At 39.1% G+C, this 21,412-nt stretch overlaps 1 protein-coding gene across 2 annotated transcripts; it reads left to right on the top strand.

The window, feature by feature from the left end:
* Positions 1–16,426: 16,426 nt before the first annotated feature.
* Positions 16,427–20,860, top strand: LOC126706074 (polyprenol reductase 2). Of its 2 annotated transcripts, XM_050405338.1 has the most exons (7): positions 16,427–16,932; positions 17,711–18,060; positions 19,027–19,261; positions 20,065–20,163; positions 20,315–20,386; positions 20,522–20,641; positions 20,781–20,860. In XM_050405338.1, exons 1-6 carry the CDS (start codon positions 16,777–16,779, stop codon positions 20,624–20,626), a joined length of 1,017 nt encoding a protein of 338 aa, XP_050261295.1. In that variant the 5' UTR covers positions 16,427–16,776; the 3' UTR covers positions 20,627–20,641; positions 20,781–20,860. The 2 variants fall into 2 exon arrangements, with proteins under 2 accessions (XP_050261295.1, XP_050261294.1); XM_050405337.1 differs by having other exon boundaries at positions 20,522–20,860.
* Positions 20,861–21,412: the final 552 nt, after the last annotated feature.

Genomic DNA, 21,412 nt, shown 5'->3' with positions numbered 1-21,412 from the left:
GAACATCATTGAAAATGAAGATCTGGCTTGGGAACGTTTTCAGTTGGCTGTCCAGGACGAGGACATAAACATGTGTTATAACATGGGCTTGAAGGAGTTTGAGCATTCAGGCGTCCATGACCTCTTTAAGGTATGTTAATATCTCTCGTCCTTGTTCAGTTAGCAACTTTTCCTCATTTAACCATCCTATGTTGTTTTATCTATTCATAGGCCATGTCAAAGTTTATAGCAGTGTCCAGACAGGCAACAGAACTGGACAAGACGAGAGTCTTGTTGGAGACGAGGATTCAACAGGTGAATGCTGATTGTAAAAAATGGGCTGGGGCTGCTGCAAAAGCTAAGGAGGAGGTCAATGAGCATAACAAACTGATCGAGGAGCTAAGGACTGATGCATTGGAGAAGGACACCCGCATTGATCATTTGCAAAAGATGAACGACGAGCTGAATGCTCGTCTCTCCAAGGCAAGAGAGGACGCTGTGGCTGAATTCAAGTCGTCCAAAGTGTATACGGACACTCTGGATCGCAATTATGCAGCTGGTTTTGAGGATTTCAGAATGGACGCTATTGAGAACTTCCCTGAAGTTGACTTTAGCTCAATCAAACTTAACCTTGCTGCTGCCACAAGCTCTCTTCTTCAGATCGGCTCTGATGACGTCAATGTGGAAGACGACGCCAGCACTCAGCCACCCTAGGATGAGCCCAATGTCAATGCTCCCCCAGCTTAAGGACGAGACTTTTACACTTAGAGCAGTCTATTTGTTTTCTTTTTTGTTTGGTTTTGTTTGGTCCTCTGTTTTAGGACCTTCTTTATGTAACAAGAATACACTAGCCTCGTCCATGGTTTTAGGACGGGGCTTATAGACAACCATTTCAGTTTTTTGAACTAATTAAGGGTTTTTGGACGTAGGACGTCCACCCTTTGAATGAATGAAGTTTTACTTTCTTTGCATGGACGAGTGGTCTCATTTTCTTTGCATGGACGAATGCTGTTATGTTGTTTTAATTCAAACCCCAGCTTTAATTCGTCCATGGCGAAAATACATATTCTTCATATTGTTAGTCTAACTCATCTTTGCAAGTAGTATTTTTATCTAGCTTAATTCATCTTAAGATTTACAAGCTGATTTTACATACCATCCTACCCTTTTTTTTTTTTTTGCCCAACTTTTTTCCTCGTCCAGAGTTTGGATTGTTTTAGTTGGCTTTTGATTCTCGCCCTTAAGTTGGACGAAAATGTTGACTTTTCTTCGTCCATGAGTTGGACGAGTATATTTATGGTCTTTTCCTTGCTTTATTGAAGAAAATTTAGACGTTACATCTCTGCGTCTAGAGATTTTATTCGTCTTGGATCTTTCAATCCTCTTGAGAATTGGCTTGGACGAAAATATCATAGAGATGTAAAATTCACACAACATTTTGTACATAACATAGATATTGTTTACAGATAAGGCACATGCACACTGATGCCTTTTTATTTAATAAGTACATACTTCATAACTTCGTCCATAACCATGACACAACCATAATAAGCAACAAGGTAGTAGTTTCAAACTTCAAACACAAATAGCATCAGACATAGTAGTATCAAACACAAACAACATCAAACATAAGCAGAACGTAAGTAGACAGACAAGATCCAGGCTCATCCATAGGTTCACTTTTACTGATAGTACCTCCTCAGGTGCTCCACATTCCAAGAATGTTCCAACTTTCTCCCATCCAGGGCCTCCAGGTAGTAGGATCCTTGCTTTTTAAAGTTGATAACTCTATAGGGTCCTTCCCAGTTTGGGCCCAACTTCCCATGTGCTGGGTTTTTGGTTGACAAAGAGACCTTTCTCAAGACGAGATCTCCTATGTTGAAACGCCTAGGCTTCACCATCTCATCATACTGCCTAGCCATGAGGTTCTTGTACTTCGCTGCCCTATGTTCTGCGTTTGCCCTTATCTTGTCTATTAGATCGAGGTTCAGACGGAGTTGGTCCTCATTATCCTTGTCTTGGTACATCATCACCCTGTGATTAGCCATATGTACTTCTGCGGGTATGACTGCGTCGCTTCCATAGGCTAGCTTGAAAGGAGTCTCCCCTGTAGGGGTTCTCACTGTGGTCCTATACGCCCATAAAACTCCTGGTAATTCATCTGACCATACTCCCTTTGCCCCCTCAAGCCGAGTCTTGATGATTTTCAACAAGGATCGGTTTGCAACTTTAGCTTGGCCGTTGGCTTGAGGATGTGCAGGCAAGGAATAATGGTTCTGAATTCCAAAGTGTAAGCAAAAGTTCCTAAAGAGTGCATTGTCAAATTGTCGTCTGTTGTCAGACACTAATACCTTCGTCACTCCAAATCTGCAGACAATGTTCTTCCACATGAAATTTTTCACATTCTGTTGTGTGATATTTGCCAACGGTTCAGCTTCCACCCATTTGGTGAAGTAATCGATGCCCACCACTAAAAACTTCATCTACCTTATGCCCAGAGGGAAGGGACTCAAAATGTCCAGTCCCCATTGTGCGAAGGGCCACGGTGCCACCATTGGGGTGAGGTATTCCGATGGTTGCCTGGGGACGTTACTAAACCGCTGGCACTGATCGCAGACCTTAACGTATACTTTAGCATTAGCTTGCATGTTCGACCAGTAATACCCTGCACGGACGACCTTGTGGACAAGTGATCTGGCTCCTGAGTGATTGCCACATGACCCTTCATGAACTTCTCTTAGTACGTAGTTTGCTTCATCTGGAGCTAAGCATCTAAGGTAAGGTTGAGAGAAGCCTCTCTTGTATAGCACTTCATTCATAAGAACGTATCTAGCTGATCTTACCCTCAACTTCCTGGCTTCGTCCTTTTCTTCTGGTAGTCGTCCGTCTTTCAAGTATGATATAATAGGGTTCATCCAATTTTCTCTGTTATCCACCTGTTGTACTTCTGGGATATCTATACTTGGCATATATTAAACTTCATCTGACTTGTCTATTGATTCATTTGCTGAGGCTTCTTTTGCTATAGTATCAGCTTCCACGTTCTCCTCCCTTGGGATTTGAACGAAGTCAGCTTTTTCAAATCTTTTCACAAGGCGCATCACCCTACTAAGGTATTTCTTCATTTGTTCTTCCTTCGCTTCATACATCCCATTTACTTGCTCTATAATCAATTGAGAATCCCCCAGGACACATATGGACTTGACTTCCACAGACTTAGCCAATTCTAGCCCTTTGAGGAGGGCTTCATATTCAACTTCATTGTTAGTTGCTTGGTACTGTAAACTGACTTTATGTTTCAGTTTATCTCCTTCTGGGGATTGTAGGACCACACCAATTCCTCCTGCATGCCGTGTAGATGAACCATCCACGTGGACGACCCATCTCTTACTGTTTTCTGTATCATTATGACTTGGGGTAAACTCCGTAATGAAATCTACTAGGGCTTGAGCTTTTATGGCATGTCTTGGTTGATACCTAATGTCAAACTCACTGAGCTCTACAGCCCACTGGATTAATCGTCCTGCAGCTTCCAGTCTATTCATTGCCTTCTTGAGCGGATGATCTGTCATGACATTAATGACATGTGCTTGGAAATAATGCCTCAGCTTCCTAGAAGCGGTGATCAGTGCGAAGGCTAATTTCTCCATTTGTGGATACCGTCCTTCCGCTCCTTTCAATGCCTTACTTGTATAATACACAGGTCTTTGCACTTTATCTTCCTTTCTTATCAATGCTGAGCTCACGGCATGCGGGGTTACCGCTAGGTATAAATATAATTCCTCTCCCTTTACTGATGAACTCAACAGTGGTGCCATGGTAAGGTATGCCTTCAAATCTTCGAAAGCTCTCTGACACTTGTCAGTCCATTCGAATGCTTTTTTGAGAACCTTAAAAAATGACAAACATTTATTAGTAGCTTTAGAGACAAACCTGTTAAGCGCGGCAACTCATCCAGTAAGGGATTGGATTTCCTTGGTATTTTGCGGTGGCTTCATGTCCAATATTGCTTGAATTTTATCTGGATTTGCTTCAATTCCCCTGTGGGAGACCATAAAGCCAAGGAATTTCCCTGACGATACTCCAAAAGCACATTTGCTAGGATTCAGCTTCATGTGATACTGTCTCAGTGTGTCAAATGTCTCCTGTAGGTCGTCTAGATGCCTTCTCTCGTCCTGACTTTTCACCAGCATGTCATCTACATAGACTTCCACATTCCGCCCAATCTGTGGACGAAACATGTGGTTGACCAACCTCTGATATGTCGCCCCTGCGTTCTTTAAACCAAATGGCATTACCTTATAGCAGAATAAGCCTTGACTGGTGACAAAAGATGTCTTCTCTTGGTCAGCCTCGTCCATCCTTATTTGATTGTATCCCGAAAAGGCATCCATGAAACTAAGCAATTTGTGGCTTGCAGTTGAGTCTACTAACTGGTCAATGCGTGGCAGCGGATAACTATCCTTGGGGCAAGCCTTGTTCAGATCAGTGAAATCTACGCACATTCTTCACTTGCCATTTGCCTTTTTTACCATTACTACATTGGCCAACCAATCCGGGTAGTACACTTCCCGAATGAACTTCGCTACCATCAGCTTTTGGACCTCGTCCTTGATTGCACCATCTCTCTCAGGGGCAAACACCCTCTTCTTTTGCCGCTCAGGCTTGGAGGAAGGACATACATTCAAACGGTGGGTAATGACATTAGGGTCTATACCTGGCATATCCTCGTGACTCCACGCAAATACATCAATGTTTTTCTTCAAAAACTGGACGAGGTCCCTTTTAATCTTCTCTTCTAAATCTGCTCCAACCCTAGTACACCTCTCAGGGTTATCTTCATCCAAGGAAATGTCTTCCAATGCTTCAGTAGGCTCTGCTACAACCTTCTTTTCTTCAATATTCATGGCTTGAACTTGTTCATCCATGGCCAACATGGCCAGGTAACATTCTCTTGCTGCCAGTTGGTCCCCTTGTACCTGCCCTACCCCGTGTTCTGTTGGAAACTTGACTGATAAGTGGTAAGTAGAGGTAACGGCTTTCCAACTATTCAAAGTTGGTCTTCCAATTATAGCGTTGTAGGAGGATGGACAATCTACCACTAGGAAGTTCACATCCTTGGTGATTTGTCGTGGGTATGCCCCTACTACCATGGATAAGGAAATAGTACCCACTGGTTGCACCTTCATCCCACCAAAGCCTACTAGGGGGGAGTTCACCGGACGGAGCTGGTCTCGTCCTAATCTCATCTGCTGAAAGGCTGGATAATATAAAATGTCTGCTAAGCTTCCGTTGTCCACAAGCACTCTTCTAGTTGTGTAGTCTGCAATTAATAAGGAGATAACGAGATCATCATCATGGGAGTGATGAATTCTGTCAGCGTCTTCGTCCGTGAAAGTGATTGCCTACTCGTCTGTGGACCTTGCTTTCGATGATCGTCCAGAAAGTTGGACGCTCTGTACTACCTTCAAGTATGCTTTCTTGGACTTAGACGACTGGCCAGTTGAACTTCCCCCAATAATGACTCTTATTTCTCCGAGTGGTGGTCGTGATGATTCTTCCATCTTCCCTTTCTGTTTCTCGTCCCTGTGGTCTCGTCTAAGGAAACTCCTCAACTTCCCTTGCCTTATAAGATTTTCAATTTGTTGCTTTAAATCGAAACACTCGTCTGTATCATGACCATGATCCCTTGGAAGCGACAATACTTGTTCCTATTGCGCTTGTTAGGATCCCCCTTCATTTTCTCTGGCCATTTCAGGGAAGGATCATCCTTGATTTGCATAAGGACTTGCTCAAGTGGGGCGTTTAAAGGGGTATATTGCTGGTTCCGTACTGAAGGGCCTGGCTTCTTACTTTCTCAGTCTCTCATTTCCTCCGTCTGTCCCTTCTTTGGACGAGTACCTTGCTCGTGATGGCGACTGGGATTTGCGTCCATTCTTTCAGACCTCTTCCTCTTCTTAGCAATGATCGCGTCTTCTACATTCATAAAATTTTAAGCTGAATGGACGAGTTTGGCCATGGACTAGGGCTCTTTTTCATAGAGTTTATGTATAAACAGATCCGAATTCATCCCATTATGGAAGGCCGCCAATAGGAGCTCATCATCTGCTTCATCCACACTAAGGGCTTCTCTGTTGAAACGGGTGATGAATGACCAAAGGCTCTCGTTCTTCCCCTGCTCTATTGTCAACAAACTGGACGAGGAACGCTTGTGCCTTTGTCCCCCAATGAAATTGTTAACAAACAACTTGCTCAACTCTTCAAAAGAACTCACCGAATTTGGGGGTATTTTGCTGAACCAAATTCGCGTCGGACCCTTAAGGGTGGTAGGGAAGGCTCTACACATTATCTCGACAGGCACCCCTTGAAGATGCATGGTGGTCTTGAAAGTGGCTATGTGATCAAATGGGTCACGTGTTCCATCATATGAATCCAGAGAAGGCAACTTGAACTTTGATGGTAGGGGGTGACCGTTGATGGAAGCCGTAAAGGGTGAATCAGTTCTGTGAACCAAATCTTCTATCGGATTTGCCCTTCTCATATTCTCTTTCATTTCCTTCATAACTCTCTTCATTTGGTCCATTTCTTCCTTCAAGTGTGGTACCGTTCGTGAAGTGGTGCCTCTAAACTGACTTCCAATTTCGGTATTCTCTCTACTGCCATGACTCTGTGTTTGTCCTCCTTCACGTTCTTCATGTGTCTGCCTCCTCATATTAATCTTCATTCTTAACTCTTGGTTTTGGCAAGTCAACTCCGCCATAGCGTCCGCCATAGATTGCGCATGTTGGACAGATGATGCCTGCATGACCGATGCAGACTGGCGATCGCGATGTGGGTTGCTGCTTCCCTGATGGCCTGGGCTAGTAGCCCTCGATCTAGTCCGAACCATTAACCCTTTGTCACAGAGAAGTAAACTGTGAAACAATCTCTTCCCACAGACGGCGCCAACTGATAATTCCTTGGATATCAGTAGGTTGACGAGACTCAAACGATGATCTTTGGGCTATATCCTGTAATACAAAGAACACTGAATCAGAGGGGACCGGCCAAAAATCCTCCGATGATGAAGTTAGTTACTTTTGAACTCTCTGTAAGGAAGGAGTATTTTCTTAAAATAAAATTGTCTGAATCCCTTACTCTTCATCGAAAAATCCTTATATAGTATGTGTGGAACGGTTATCTGTTTAGTAACCGTTCCTAATGTCGAGGAGTCCGGAGAATTGGGGGTAACTTCCATAATCGCTATGGAAGTTACCTAGGTTGGACGGGCCGTTCCATGGTGAACTCGTTCATCTTTAGTAAAAGATGGACGAGACCATCTTGGACGGCTTGCCCTTGCTTGAATGATGATGAGTACGATTCCCATGAGGTATCGTCTGTCCATAAACGGACGAGGTTAGCCAGAACGCTTGGAACATTCACTTCGCCTATTTGATTTGTCGTAACTTGTCTTTCGTTGGATGAGACATATGGACGAGTTATGGAGTTGGATGATTTCTGTGACACCATCAACCAGTATAACTCGTCTATGAATGGAATTTCTATTGCTAGTTTTCTTTGTCCATAGGTTTGACTTATAGCTTGCATTAATCTTCGTCCATAGGCTGGATAGCTCATTATTCGTCTTTAGGCAAGATGCTTCCAATGTATACTCGTCCATAGATTGGATTGTTTAGCTGATTGCATTTATCCATGGATTTCAAATATTCTTGCATGCACGCTTTGCCTCGTCCATTAGTTAGACGAAGTTACCTTAGGTTTATTTTATTTTGCTTTCACCTTATTTAAGGAAAACTTATAGTCGTTACATCCCTATGTCCAGATATTTTACTCGTCTTAGGCCTTTAGCCTTCTTGTGGATTGGCTTTAATGAGAACTTCAACACTATCAAGATTGAAAATTCACACAACTTTATATACATTGGAAATCCAAATTGTATTTAAATAGCATAAACATCATCCACAAGTATGGCACATACTTAGAAGCTAGTGCCTTGAGGGAATTGAAAATAATTTATGTACAAACGAACTATGCTCATGACTTCGTCAATAGACGGTGCACAAGCTGGAAGCTAGTACACTTTAGGGAATTAAAATACTAAAAAACATGAAGTACTAGTAACAAACACAAGTAAACATAAGTAATGGAAAGTGACACATAACTTAAGCTGGTCTAGGATGATGCTCGTCCAGGCAAACACTTCACTGATAATATCTTCTTAAATGTTCAACATTCCAGGGGTGCTCTAACTTTCATCCATCTAGGGCTTTCAAGTAGTATGATCCCTGCTTTTTGCAATTAATAATCCTGTAGGGTCCTTCCCAATTAGGCCCCAGTTTTCCCTAGGTCAGGGTTCTAGTTACTAAGGAAACCCTTTTTAGGATAAGGTCCCCAATGTTGAAGCGCTTGGGTTTCACCATCGTATCATATTGTCTGACCATAAGGTTTTTATACCTCGTCGTTCTTTGTTCTACATCCATCCTTACCTCATCTATCAAATCAAGGTTAAGACGAAGTTGTTTTTCATTTTCCTGGTCCTCATATTTCATCACCCTGTGATTAGTCATGTGTACTTCGCAAGTATGATCACTTCACTTCCATAAGCTAGTTTAAAAAGAGTTTCCCTTATGGGGCCCTCACAGTTGTCCTATAGACTCATAGAACACCTAGTAGCTAGTTTGGCCATACTCCCTTTACCCCCTTAAGCCGAGTCTTTATAATCTTCAACATGGATCAATTTGCAACTTCAGCTTGTCCATTTGCTTGTGGGTGGGAGGGTGAGGAATAATAATTTTTTATTCCAAGTTGCTTACAAAAATCTCTGAAGAGTGTGTTATCAAATCGCCTTCCATTATTTGACACTAGTACACTAGGAACCCTAAATCGGCTGACGATGTTCTTCCAGACAAAGTTCTTGACATTCTGCTGTGTAATCTTTGCTAAGGGTTTAGCTTCCACTCATTTAGTGAAGTAATCAATCCCCACTACTAAAAACTTCATCTGTCTGGTTCCTATTGGAAAGGGACCTAAGATATCCAATCCCCATTATGCAAAGGGCCACGGGGCCACCATTGGGGTAAGGTACTCTGATGGTTGTCTAGGGATATTGCTGAAGCATTGACACTGATCACATACCTTAACATAAGCCTTAGCATTTGCCTGAATGGTCGGCCACTAATAACCTGCACAAACGATCTTATGGACGAGAGCTCTTGTTCCTGAGTGGTTTCTGCATACTCCTTCATGAACTTCCCTCAATACGTAGTTTGACTCGTCTGGAGCTAAGCACCTTAGGTAAGGCTAAGAGAAGCCTCTTTTATATAGTACCTCATTTATGAGGACATACTTAGCTGTTTTGATCCTTAGCTTTTTGGCTTTGTCCCTATCTTCTGGAAGCCTTCCATCCCTGAGGTAAGCCACTATTGGGGTTATCTAGTTTTCTTCTCCTTCAATTTGCTACACATCTGGAAGATCTATGCTTGGCATGTTTTGGACTTTGTCATACTTGTCCACTGACCTATCTATTGACACTGCCTTTGCTAAGGCATTTTCTTCCATGTTTTCCTCCCTTGGAACTTGAAGAAAACTATCTTCCTTAAATTTCTGAACAAGCCACTTCACCTTATTGAGATACTTCTTCATCCGTTCTTCCTTAGCTTCACATGTTCCATTCACTTGACCCATGATCAACTAAGAGTCTTATTGAACAAATATTGACTCTGCCTCCAAGGACATGGCCAATTCTAACCCTTTAAGGAGGACTTTATATTCAACTTTGTTGTTAGTCATCTAGTACTATAGATGAGCTGCATATCTTAACTTATCCCTTTTCGGAGATTTTAGTATAACCCTTATACCTCTTGATAAGCCACAAACTGAATGACCCCTTATGATAGAAATTAATTAATTAATTGGCCAAGTTATTAATTAATCAATTTATCATGCAAACGTGTGGTAGCACAAACAAATCACCAATAAACTAATAATACAGTAAAAAATAAATAACACGGTGATTTGTTTACGAATGGGGAAAACCTAACGGCAAAAACCCCATCGGGTGATTTTCAGGTCACCACTCCCGAAACTCCACTATTATCATAACAAGTGGTTACAAGTAAAAAAATCCCAAGTACTTTACCAACCTACAGTTGAACCTTTATCCCAATACCCAATTAGACTTGTTCTGTAGTGACAGTTCCCCTTTCGATGCACAACTCCCAAGTATGTGACTAACTAATCCGATGCGCGGATCCCAGTACGCGGCTTACTCCTTTGCACGAATCCCAGTACGTAACTAACTCCACAGCAACCCTTTGATTATTGTAGTTGATTTGCAGCAGCTTCACATAGAAATACCAATAAGATCTTCAATGTTGGTGTAAGAGACTTTACCTGGTTACAGAACCCAAAGGCGCCCAAGAAAAGCAGCAAGAACTCTTTCTTCTGTAGGAGGAGGCTTAGGGTTTCAAAAAGAAAACCTTATGAAGCTCTCTAGGGTTAGGTTTTTCTTTTCCCACCTCCTTTAAATAGGAGTTTAATGAGCTCTCCTATTCCAAATAGATTTACACAAACCTTAGGCTTTCCTAATCCTATAAGGATTATATAAACCCATAAACAAATAGTCTTTTAGAATAAAACATTTCTAGCTATAATCTGAAAACCCGTAAGCTCGATTGATCAAGGCATCTGTCGAGCTTTAATGAATCTCGACAGATCGAGCTTCTATCGAGCAGGTATCAAGACCTGCAGATTGCACTTTTCTTGAACAGTTCTTGAGTATTCTTCATGTCTTCAATTTAACCACTTGTAATGATCATCTTGAAACTACTTAGATTTACCCAAATACAAGTAAAGTGTGTTTTGTCAAAAGATATGTCAATTATATAAATATATGTCCCCAACACCTCTTGCATATTGTGTGGACGAACCATCTACACAGACGACCCACTTCTTAGCTTCATCCACCTCATCTAGCTCACCATGGTTTGGAGTGGATTCTGCAATGAAATCTGCCAATGCTTGAGCCTTTATCGCACTTCTTGGTTGAAACCTAATATCAAACTCACTAAGTTTTATGGCCCCATTAGATCAGTCGTCCTGCGGCTTCCAACTTGTTCATTGCCTTCTTGAGTGAATTATCTGTCAAGACATTGATGACATGAGCTTGGAAGTAATGCCTTAGCTTCTTGGAAGCTATTACCAATGCAAAGGCCAGCTTCTCCATCATAGGATACCGTCCCTCTACTCCCCTTAGCGCTTGACTTGTATAATAAACAGTCTTCTGCATCTTCTCTTCTTCTTTAATTAATGTTGAACTTACTACATGTGGGGACACTACTAAGTATAAATACAATTGCTCACCTGGTATAGATGGGCTTAACAAAGGAACCGTTGTGAGGTAGGTCTTAAGGTTTTGGAAGGCCTTCTAACACTCGTCCGTCCATTCTAACACCTTCTTGAGAACCTTGAAAAATGGCAAATATTTGTCAGTAGTTTTTGAGACAAACCTGTTAAGGGTGGCAACTCGTTCAATGAAAGACTAAACTTCCTTGATATTCCTTGGTGGCTCCATGTTTAATATTGCTTGGATCTTATCAGGATTTACTTCGATTCCCCTATATGAAACCATAAACCCTAGGAATTTCCCTGATGAAACTCTAAAGGCACACTTGCTTGGATTTAGCTTCATGTTATATCATCTAAGTGTGTCAAAGGTCTTCTAAATGTTGTCCAGATGCTTCTTCTTGTCCAGGCCTTTCACTAACATGTCATTCACGTATACTTCTACATTTCGTCCTATCTGTGGATGAAAAATATGATTGACCAGCCTCTGATAGGTTGCCCTCGCATTCTTCAAATTGAAGGGCGCCACTTTGTAGCAAAACAGGCCTTGACTAGTAATGAAGGATGCCTTCTCTTGATCTACCTCGTCCATCCTTATCTGGTTATAACCTGAGAAGGCATCCATGAAGGCTAGCGACTTATGACCCACAGTTGAGTCTACTAGCTGGTTAATACGTAGCAATGGATAGCTATCCTTGAGGCAAGCCTTATTTAAATCGGTGAAGTCCACACGCATCCTTCATTTGCCATTAGCCTTCTTGACCATCACCACATTAGCCAACCAATTTGGGTAATAAACTTTTCGAATAAACTTTGTCGTGGTTAACTTCTTGACCTCTTCCTTGATAGCATATCTCGTTCAGGAGCGAAGATCCTCTTCTTCTGACAAACGGGCTTGGACGAAGGATACACATTTAGACGATGGGCAATGACATTTGGGTCAATCCCTGACATGTCTTCGTGACTCCACACGAAAACATCGATGCTCTTCCTTAAGAACTAGAAGAGGTCTTGCTTCGTCTTCTCTTCAATGATTGTTCCAATTCTAGTAAACCTCTCAGGGTTACTTTCGTCTAGAGGAACGTCCTCCAGTACTTCAATGGATTCTGTGCCAACCCTTCTTTCTTCTATATTCATCATCTACACATGCTCGTCCATAGCCAACATGGCTAAGTAACATTCTCTAGTTCCTAACCGATCTCCTTGTATTTGTCTTATTCCATAATCTGTTAGAAACTTGACAGATAAGTGGTAGGTGGACGTCATTGTCTTCTAACTATTTAGAGTTGGTCATCCAATGATGGCATTGTAAGAAGACGAGCAATCTACGACGAGGAAATTCACCTCTTTAGTTATCTACTGTGGATATGCCCCTCCCACGATGGGTAGAGTAATAGTGCCCACTAGTTGTACTTTCATTCCTTCGAATCCAACTAAGGGTGCATTCATTGGACGAAGTTGATTTATTCCAAACCTCATCTGCTGGAAGGCGGGATAATATAGGATATCTGCTAAACTCCCATTATTTATTAGCACCCTTCTAGTTGTGTAGTCTGTAATGAGTAAAATTGTGACGATTGCATCATCATGTGGATGATGGACCCTTCTAGCATCCTCATCTATGAAGGTGATAGCTTGCTCGTCTGCCCCCTCAGTCCTTGGTGGTCATCTAGAGAGTTGAACGTTCTACACCACCTTCAAGTAGGTCTTCCTTGATTTGGAGGATCGTCCTACTGAAGTTCCTCCTATAATAACTCTTATTTCTCCGAGTGGAGGTCGTGATGGCTCTTCTACCTTCCCCTTTAACTTCTTGCCCTTATGATCTCGTCCAAGAAAATTCCTAAACTTTCCCTGCCTACAGAGATTCTCAATCTGCTGCTTCAAGTCATAGCACTTGTCCATGTCATGCCTGTGATCTTTATGGAAGCAGCAATACTTGTTCTTATTGCGCTTATTAGGATCTCCCTTTATCTTCTCTGGCCACTTAAAGGATGGGTTGTCCTTGATAAGCATAAGCATTTGATCAAGCGAAACGTTCAAGGTCGTATACTGCAGACTTTGTCCTGAAGATGAACCTGCCTTCTTGTTGTCTCTATCTTCCGGGCCTTCTTTGGATAAGGGCCTTGTTCAGAATGACGTGGGAGCTTCGCTTCCATTCACTCTGCTCTTTTCCTCTTCTTGGCAATGATCACATCTTCTGCATTCATGAAACTTTATGGTGAGTGAATGAGTTCAGCCATGGTCTGTGATTCTTGATCATAGAGCCTGTGGATGAATAAATCTGAATTAACTCCATCGTGGAAGGTTGCTAATAGCAACTTATCATCCATCTCGTCCACCGTCAAGGCTTCCCTGTTGAAGTGGGTGATGAAGGACCACAAACTTTCATTATCTCCTTGCTCTATAATCAGCAGGTTGGACGAGGAGCGCTTATGCCTTTAAACTCTAATAAAGTTATTGACAAACAACTTACTCAACTCCTTGAAGGAACTAATGGTATTTGGAGGTATCTTACTAAAATAGACTCATGTTGGTCCCTTAAAGGTGGTTGGGAAGGTCCTACACATTATCTCATCTGGAACCCCTTGAAGGTGCATTGTGGTCTTGAAGGTAGCAATGTGATCACATGGGTCACGTGTTCCATCATATAAGTCCAACGTAGGCATCTTGAACTTAGAAGGCAAGGGTGACTGTTGATGAACGTTATGAAAGGGGAATTAGTTTGATGAATTAAATCATCTACATGGTTCGTCCTTCTTATATTTTCCCTCATCTCGTCCATAACTCTCCTCATTTGATCCATCTCCTTTTCCAAGTGTGGCACCCTATGTGAAACAGTGCCCCTTGAGTGATCCTCACGCTCAATGTTTTCTCCTTTTCTAACTTCTTGACTCTGAGCTTGCCTTTCCACACACCATCTATGACATTGCCTTCTTTGATTGATCTCCCAAGTTAACTCCTAATTTTGACAAGTTAACTTTGCCATGGTGGCTGTCATGGATTGTATTTATTAGATAGAAGGTGGTTGCACAATAGATGTGGACTGTTGAGCATGATTAGGGTGGCTGGAAGCGTTTCCATCTCCTGGTGGCCTGGACTAGTGGCCATTGACCTTGTCCGAACCATGCAGCCTTTTGTCAAAGAAAAATAAATTGCAAGGCACAAATTTAACTTTTCCATAGACGGCGCCAACTGATGATATGCAGAAAATTAGTAGGCTGAATGCTCCGAGCTTCAATGGGCTTAAGGTTGCTTGGAAGGCCTAAAAAGAAAAAAGCACAAGATCAAAGGTGACTAGGGTGAACCAGCCAAGAACCTTCCAATGCTTAAGTTAGTTTTCTCTCTTAAACTCAGGAATTCCAACTCAATAATGGTAAAAACTTACCTCAATTTGATATGCCTAAGTCCTTTTATAGTGAGTTTTGGAGTGGTTACTTGTTTAGTAACTCCCCCAACGTGGGTGAAAGTTAGAAAGTTTAGACTTAACTTCTACAACTGCTATTGGAAGTTAAGAACTTAGTAGGAAGTTAAAGCGATGAATAAGGATTTTGCTCCCACTTCAGAATAGTAGAACATAGTCCGAATTATAAGCTTTTGGATAGAGATTTACTTTGAAAATTTTTAAGTGTTGGGCGGTTGTCCAAGTGATTTCATGCTAGACGACCTTCTTGCACTTGGACGACCTTCTTCGTAGGCAGGTTAAATCTCTATTGCAATTCTAAACATTTAATATATCAGATGGACAACCTTTCTAGTCTTGGATGACACAATGGACGAACTGGATATGGTCCAATTTTCTGGTTCACCATCAAAAGTGTTATTACAATTTTTTTTTTTTTTTTGGGAAATTATGTATGAAGGGATTTTTTGTTTGTTTACCTTTAAAAAAAAAAAAAATTTTAAGAGACACTCATTAAATCTAGATTACAATTTTTAAAGTTACATAGTTGTTTTTTGGCTTCTAAAAAAATTAAAAAGAAAGAAAGAAGAAATTCATCACTCCTATGGTATTATCTATATGTATAGTACTATTTAAGGGACTTCCGCTGCTTGAGTTTCTTAATTTTTTTTGGTTCAAAATGTCCCTACACTCCTATATTTAAGTAGAGACATTCCTATATTTAAGTAGAGACAAAACTATAGGACAATCGGGTAAAAATACAACTTTAACTCCTACTAAAATATTGCCTAAAAAGTAAGATTACTCTTTTGTTGATTTTCAAGTTGCTTTATCCACTTATAAATTAGAATATCAAAATAAAAATTATATATATAAAAATAAAGACACGTTTTTTTTTTTCTTTGCTATAAAATAGGACCACCAAATTCAACGTTTTCACTTTTTTTTTTCTTCTCCTTTTCCCCCCCTTTATCAAGATTTAAATGTTTCTCTCTCTTTTTATTTTCGGTTTACTTTCTTCTAAATTCTAATCTTACAATTTTTTTTTTGGTTTTTGGTTTATTTATTTATAAATCTCTTCTTTATTTTTGAATTATTAGAAAAAAGGTGGTTTTTAATGTACTCCATTTATTTTGGTCTTTTAATGATTTATTTATTTATTTATGTTGGTATTTAAATTGTTTTCTCTTCAAATCTGTTTGTACAACCTTTTTTTTTTCATTTTAATAAATATATTTTTTATGTCCAAAATAAAAATTACTATGCGTGTGTTTTAATTGAAGAGAATTGAAAAACATCACAAACTGAAATAAATAGAAAATTATGACACTAAATCTAAAATGAGCCTCATCACGCGTGATATTAGTATGCTATTATTGGGCTTTTTAAGTTTTAAACACAGAGCCAGGCCTGCCTGGTGGTAGTCAGAAACACTAGAATGCAAGTCAACCCACTTTACCCACCATATTATCCCATGGATTGGAGTCAGATGTAATATCTTAGATGTTGCAATTGTTGCAATTGATGCAATTGATAGGGATGGTTGAAAGTAAAGATAAAAAAAAGTAAAAAAAAAAAAAGTTGTGAGGGGATTGGGTGAATTTTACTGTGCAATTACATTTAGCAATTGCACCGGATCCCAATCCTTATCCATTACCGAAACGTCAGCGTTTCTATTCTTTTTATAAAATCTCACCGTCAACTTATACCAACTACCTCACCGTTATTTTTCTTCTTCATCCTCCTCATCGTACTCCAAAACGCACCGTATTAATCCTCGTACGAACTCTGTTCTCGATCGCCTCCATATCCAAACGTGTAGAAAACTCAATAGCTTTGCTTTTAACATTCCCAACACTCCACGCCTGGTATCGCTTACACTTATATAAATTCCCGTTGTTTTGTCATTTTATGGGATTTTCATTTCCATGCACTATTTCTGTGCAACAATGGCGGAATTTATGGAATACCCAGTTGAAGAAAGGCTCTGTTATTGAAGAAATTAACGGTTTTGAAGTCTTTGAGGTTTGTTTTCATCTGGGTCTTCGTCGAAAATGGAAGTTGGGCTTGTTGTGTTGCTGAGGACGGCTTGGATTGCTGGGACTTTGCCTATTTTGATTGCTTTGGTACCGTCCTCTAGGCTCAGTTGGTTTCGTGATTTGCTTTTGGGATTTGCTAAGCGAGGGAAGCTCTTGCAGTCTTCGTCAAAGGTAACTGTTTGATGAATTGATAGATTGTGTTGGTATTTTTTTTTTCCTGCATTTGGGTCTGTTTGTTTGCAGAGAAATTGGAGGGGAAAGAGGAGGAAAAGAAATTAGAAATTTTGTAATTGCGTCTTAGTCTCTGTTTTATGTTTTGGATAATGGGGTTGAATTTTCTTGACTTGAATATCTTAGAGTATGATATTTTCTCTCCTTGGTACATGTTGTTTTTCTGGTTTTTTGTTTTCCTAAATTTATCGGCAACTTAGAGAAGCTTTCGTATATTCGGAATTGGAGTAATGCTACTTCGCTTAGATGGAAATCTGGATCTTGTGTTACATATGGCCTAGCTTCTAAAAAAAATTTGGAGGTTTGTATCCTTTTAGAATGTTTTCTTTTCTGAATTCCAATGTGTTTTTATCAAATAATCGAACCTTTTCATATTGTAAAAGTTATAATTGTAGTAGAGTTGATGAAATGAGCTTGAATCTTGACATTCTAACTCAAAGAGAAAGAAAATGCCTACTTTTAATTTTAAAACTGTAGTATTAAGAAAAGTTGTTTTATCAGTGCATCATTCTTCTTGTAAGTTGAATTCCTTGATAGTTCTCTTATAATCAAACTTTGCCATATTGTAAAAGTTATGATTGATTGCAATGGAGAAGATGAAATGAGTTTGAATCTTTACATTTCACCTCAGAGAGAAAGAAAAGCCTACTTTTATTTACTCTTGAAGGACAAGGGGGGTGGAAACCAATTTAAATTACTCCTTGTTGTTGGATTGCAGAAGTTCACTGTTCCTCAATGTTTCTTCTGTCATTTTTATGTGCTGGCTGTGGTGTGGACAACCTTCCTGCTTGTCACAACTTGGACGTATGCATACAGAACAGCGCCATTGGTTTCCGAGCCATTTATTTACTCTTCTATTCCCAGTTACTTGACTGGAGGTTCACCCATTTTTTCTTGGCTCAATTTGCGTTCAACGCCAATGAAGCAAAGATATATGGTCTGGCGATCTGTTTTTCTGCTTTTGTTGATGGAAGTTCAAGTTTCGAGACGCCTCATTGAGACAATATATGTGTTCAACTATAGCCCCACAGCTCGGATGCATATTTTTGGTTATCTTACTGGCCTATAGTAAGTCTATTGAAAATCCTTTAACTTCTAATTTCCTTGCAGTGGTTTTTTTTCATAATTTTACTTCCTATAGAAAAGAGAGAGAAAAGTGATGATTGTGGATGGCCCCTTAATATATGATATTCATAGAGAATTTTACTTATGTGAGTGTCAATTAGCTCAATTTATAGAGTCCCATGTCATTGGATAAGAGACTTGGGTTTGAATCCTGCCTATACCAAAAAGAAACCTATTGGTGTTTTGACTCAATAGTAAAGAGCAATCATTATTGAGTGGATGCCATAGATTTCAAATCCCATTGTATCCATAAATTTTTTTTAAAAAAAAAAGGAGTTTACATATAAGATGCTGTTGATGTGTCCATTGATAGCTCAATATAACATGATTGTGGGTAACATAAGATATTGAATTGAATTGATATGTTGTCTTCCATGTAATTAATATGGATGTTTCAGTTTAGTATGGATCAAATGTTCTGGCTATACTTGGTAACCTGTATTTGTTGAATCTGAGATTCTGGGTTCAAATTCAACATAAATCAAATTATATGGTTCCTCACAACTGGTTAGTTCAGAAACTATTTAATGTAAACATTGTTCTTTTTACTACTGTGCTTAAAAAATTATTATTCTTGGATAAGAAGAAAAATATTTTTATGGATTAGCCTATACTAATATCTATGTTTTGATATAAAAAAAAAATAAAAAAATAAAATACTATCTTCATGTTAGTTACTACTCTCTCCTAGGAAGAGACCCTGCTTGCATTTATTCCACATCATATTCCTTATTAAAATAATAGGTAGAAGACCTAATGCTGCATTTAATCTTTGGTTTTCACAATGAGATGCCATTAATTGATTCTTGACAAACTAGTATCAGCTTTTCAGTTCTCTTTGTTATTACTATTGTATGTGTAAATGCTGATATTCTGTTAATTTTTGTTGTATTCTGTAATCTGGATTAGTTTCTACACAGCAGCACCACTGTCACTTTGCTGCAATTTTGCACCAGAGTTGTATGAATTTGTGACAAATAGAGTGGCTGAATTCATCGTTAAAGGCAAGAATCAGATGCCGGCTATTGAATTTGATTGGTGGGAATTTATGAATCCTCTCATGAAGCTTGGATGGCGGCAATGGATTGGTGCTACTATATTTTTTTGGGGCTGGATTCATCAGCGCCGTTGTCATGCAATTCTTGTATGTTTCACTACTTAATCAGTTTGTTGATTTAGTTGTCGATTTCTTAGGTCTGTGACTCATTTTTAGGTGTAGTCTTAAATATTGTTGCATAAATCACCTTTCACAACCAAGCTTCTGTTTGTTCGGACAAGAATTTGACAACAATATTATCTCATGACTGTGATCATGATTATGGTTGCAAGTGGCAAAGTAGTTGGTTGTAAATGGAAGCTGCTGTTTTTTACGTTCTGCTATTTATGTTGGAAACAAGTTCTTTTGTTTGATAACAAAATTGATATTACAGAAGCAAAATTTTGAAATATGTACATTTGCACACACGCTCTCTCTCTCTCTCTCACACACACACACACAGATATATGTTGCATACGTATGTACCTACTCTCTGCTAATTATTTGGCACACAATAAATTATTGTTGTTTACTTGACATGAATACCTAAGGGAGATTTAGATGTCCTCGCCAGAATGATGGTAAATGACAGGATCAATGCCATTCATGAATTCCTAAAAGGATTTTTGTGAAATGAAAATAAACATGTACCAAATGCTATGGTTTTTTGTGAAATGAAAGTAAACATGCACCAAACGCTATAAGAGATCATAATTACGTTGTCCTAAACAAGATATCCAACAGACTGGAATGATCTTTTTCCATAGGCGTTGCTGATACACATTTTCACTTATTTTTTCTTGTATATGGGGAGAAGGAATGAAAATGTTTGTTTGCCAGTTGGAGATTGTCCCTGAAATCTTCACTTTTCAATATCTTACTATTGGCTGACCTTACGAATTCCTTGGCAGGGCTCGCTACGTGACCAGACAGAACAAGTTGACGAGTATGTAATCCCTTGTGGTGATTGGTTTGAAAGTGTTTCATCCCCGCATTATCTGGCTGAAATTGTAACTCTCTCTCTCTCTCTCTCTCTCTTTCACTGTGTGTGCATGCATGTTGTCATTTCCTAAGTGTTTTATGATATTGTGAGGTACTCAAGATTACGCCAATAGTTAGCATTTTCATGGTCCTAATCGCTTTTCTGATTATAATTTGCAGGTCATATACGCTGGTCTTCTGGTTGCTAGTGGAGGAGCAGATCTCACAATCTGGTTACTTTTTGGATTTGTGGTATAATTTCTTTCCTATATTACTTATCAAAAAATTCCTTTCCTATATTACATTTTTCATGATTTTTTTTCCTTTGCCTTTGTGCACTTTGACCCTTATCTGAATACGTCTGTTATTTTTTCTTCTCATTGGCAGGTGGTAAATTTGGCGTTTGCAGCAGCAGAAACACATAGGTGGTATCTTCGTAAATTTGACAATTACCCAAGCAACCGGTTTGCAATTATTCCATTTCTTTATTGAGCTTTTGACACAGAGGTGCATAGATAATACTCTTGAGTTTGTATAAGTTTGTATAACTGCAGAAACACATAGGTGGTATCTTCGTAAATTTGACAATTACCCAAGCAACCGGTTTGCAATTATTCCATTTCTTTATTGAGCTTTTGACACAGAGGTGCATAGATAATACTCTTGAGTTTGTATAAGTTTGTATAACTGATGTTGCAATGTTTTATGTAATATTGTTTTGGAGAATGTTGTATATATATTTTAGTATAATTATAATAGAACTTTGTTAGTAATGAGTTCATCATAAAAAATAAAAATAAAAAAAGTAATTATAAATTTCACACACATATCTATTATAATTATTTTGTTCAAGTAATGAGCAATTAAAAAACAACTTAAGAGGAATTCATGCCATGTGCACTTCAGTATTCCATCAGATTCCACATGCTACCTTGATTTTATAAACAAACCCAAATAGATCTCAATCAATGCCTTTGATAATAATAGTAAATTGTCTGCGTGATGAATAGATAATTTTATGATTTTTTTATTATGTAAGATGGTTTTGGAAAATGTTGTATATATATTATTAAAAAAAAAAAAGTAAACTAAAGTAGAGTAAAGAAATATATCCATTTTGAGATATTAAAAATTAATTTAGTAGCTTTACTGCACATTTGTAACCTTCTCAAAGTAAGATTAATTTATAATAAAAAAATCATGAAATTAAAAATAAATGTAAAAGAATAACAGGTCCTTGAAAATCAATTAATTTGTATTGTGTACACAGATTGCATA

Source organism: Quercus robur, chromosome 11, assembly GCF_932294415.1.
Source record: "Quercus robur chromosome 11, dhQueRobu3.1, whole genome shotgun sequence".
Lineage (NCBI taxonomy): Eukaryota > Viridiplantae > Streptophyta > Magnoliopsida > Fagales > Fagaceae > Quercus > Quercus robur.
The sequence above is the reverse complement of the archived record's forward strand: the minus strand, read 5'-3'. Positions and strand labels throughout refer to the sequence as shown.

What these genes read in the sequence shown, in the direction of transcription:
- LOC126706074 (XM_050405338.1), top strand. Translation starts at nt 16,777, where the DNA reads ATGGAAGTTGGGCTTGTTGTGTTGCTGAGGACGGCTTGGATTGCTGGG. An exon ending in CGCATTATCTGGCTGAAATT is followed by an intron (nt 20,164 to 20,314) that starts GTAACTCTCTCT and finishes TATAATTTGCAG; the next exon opens with GTCATATACGCTGGTCTTCT. An exon ending in GGTTACTTTTTGGATTTGTG is followed by an intron (nt 20,387 to 20,521) that starts GTATAATTTCTT and finishes TCTCATTGGCAG; the next exon opens with GTGGTAAATTTGGCGTTTGC.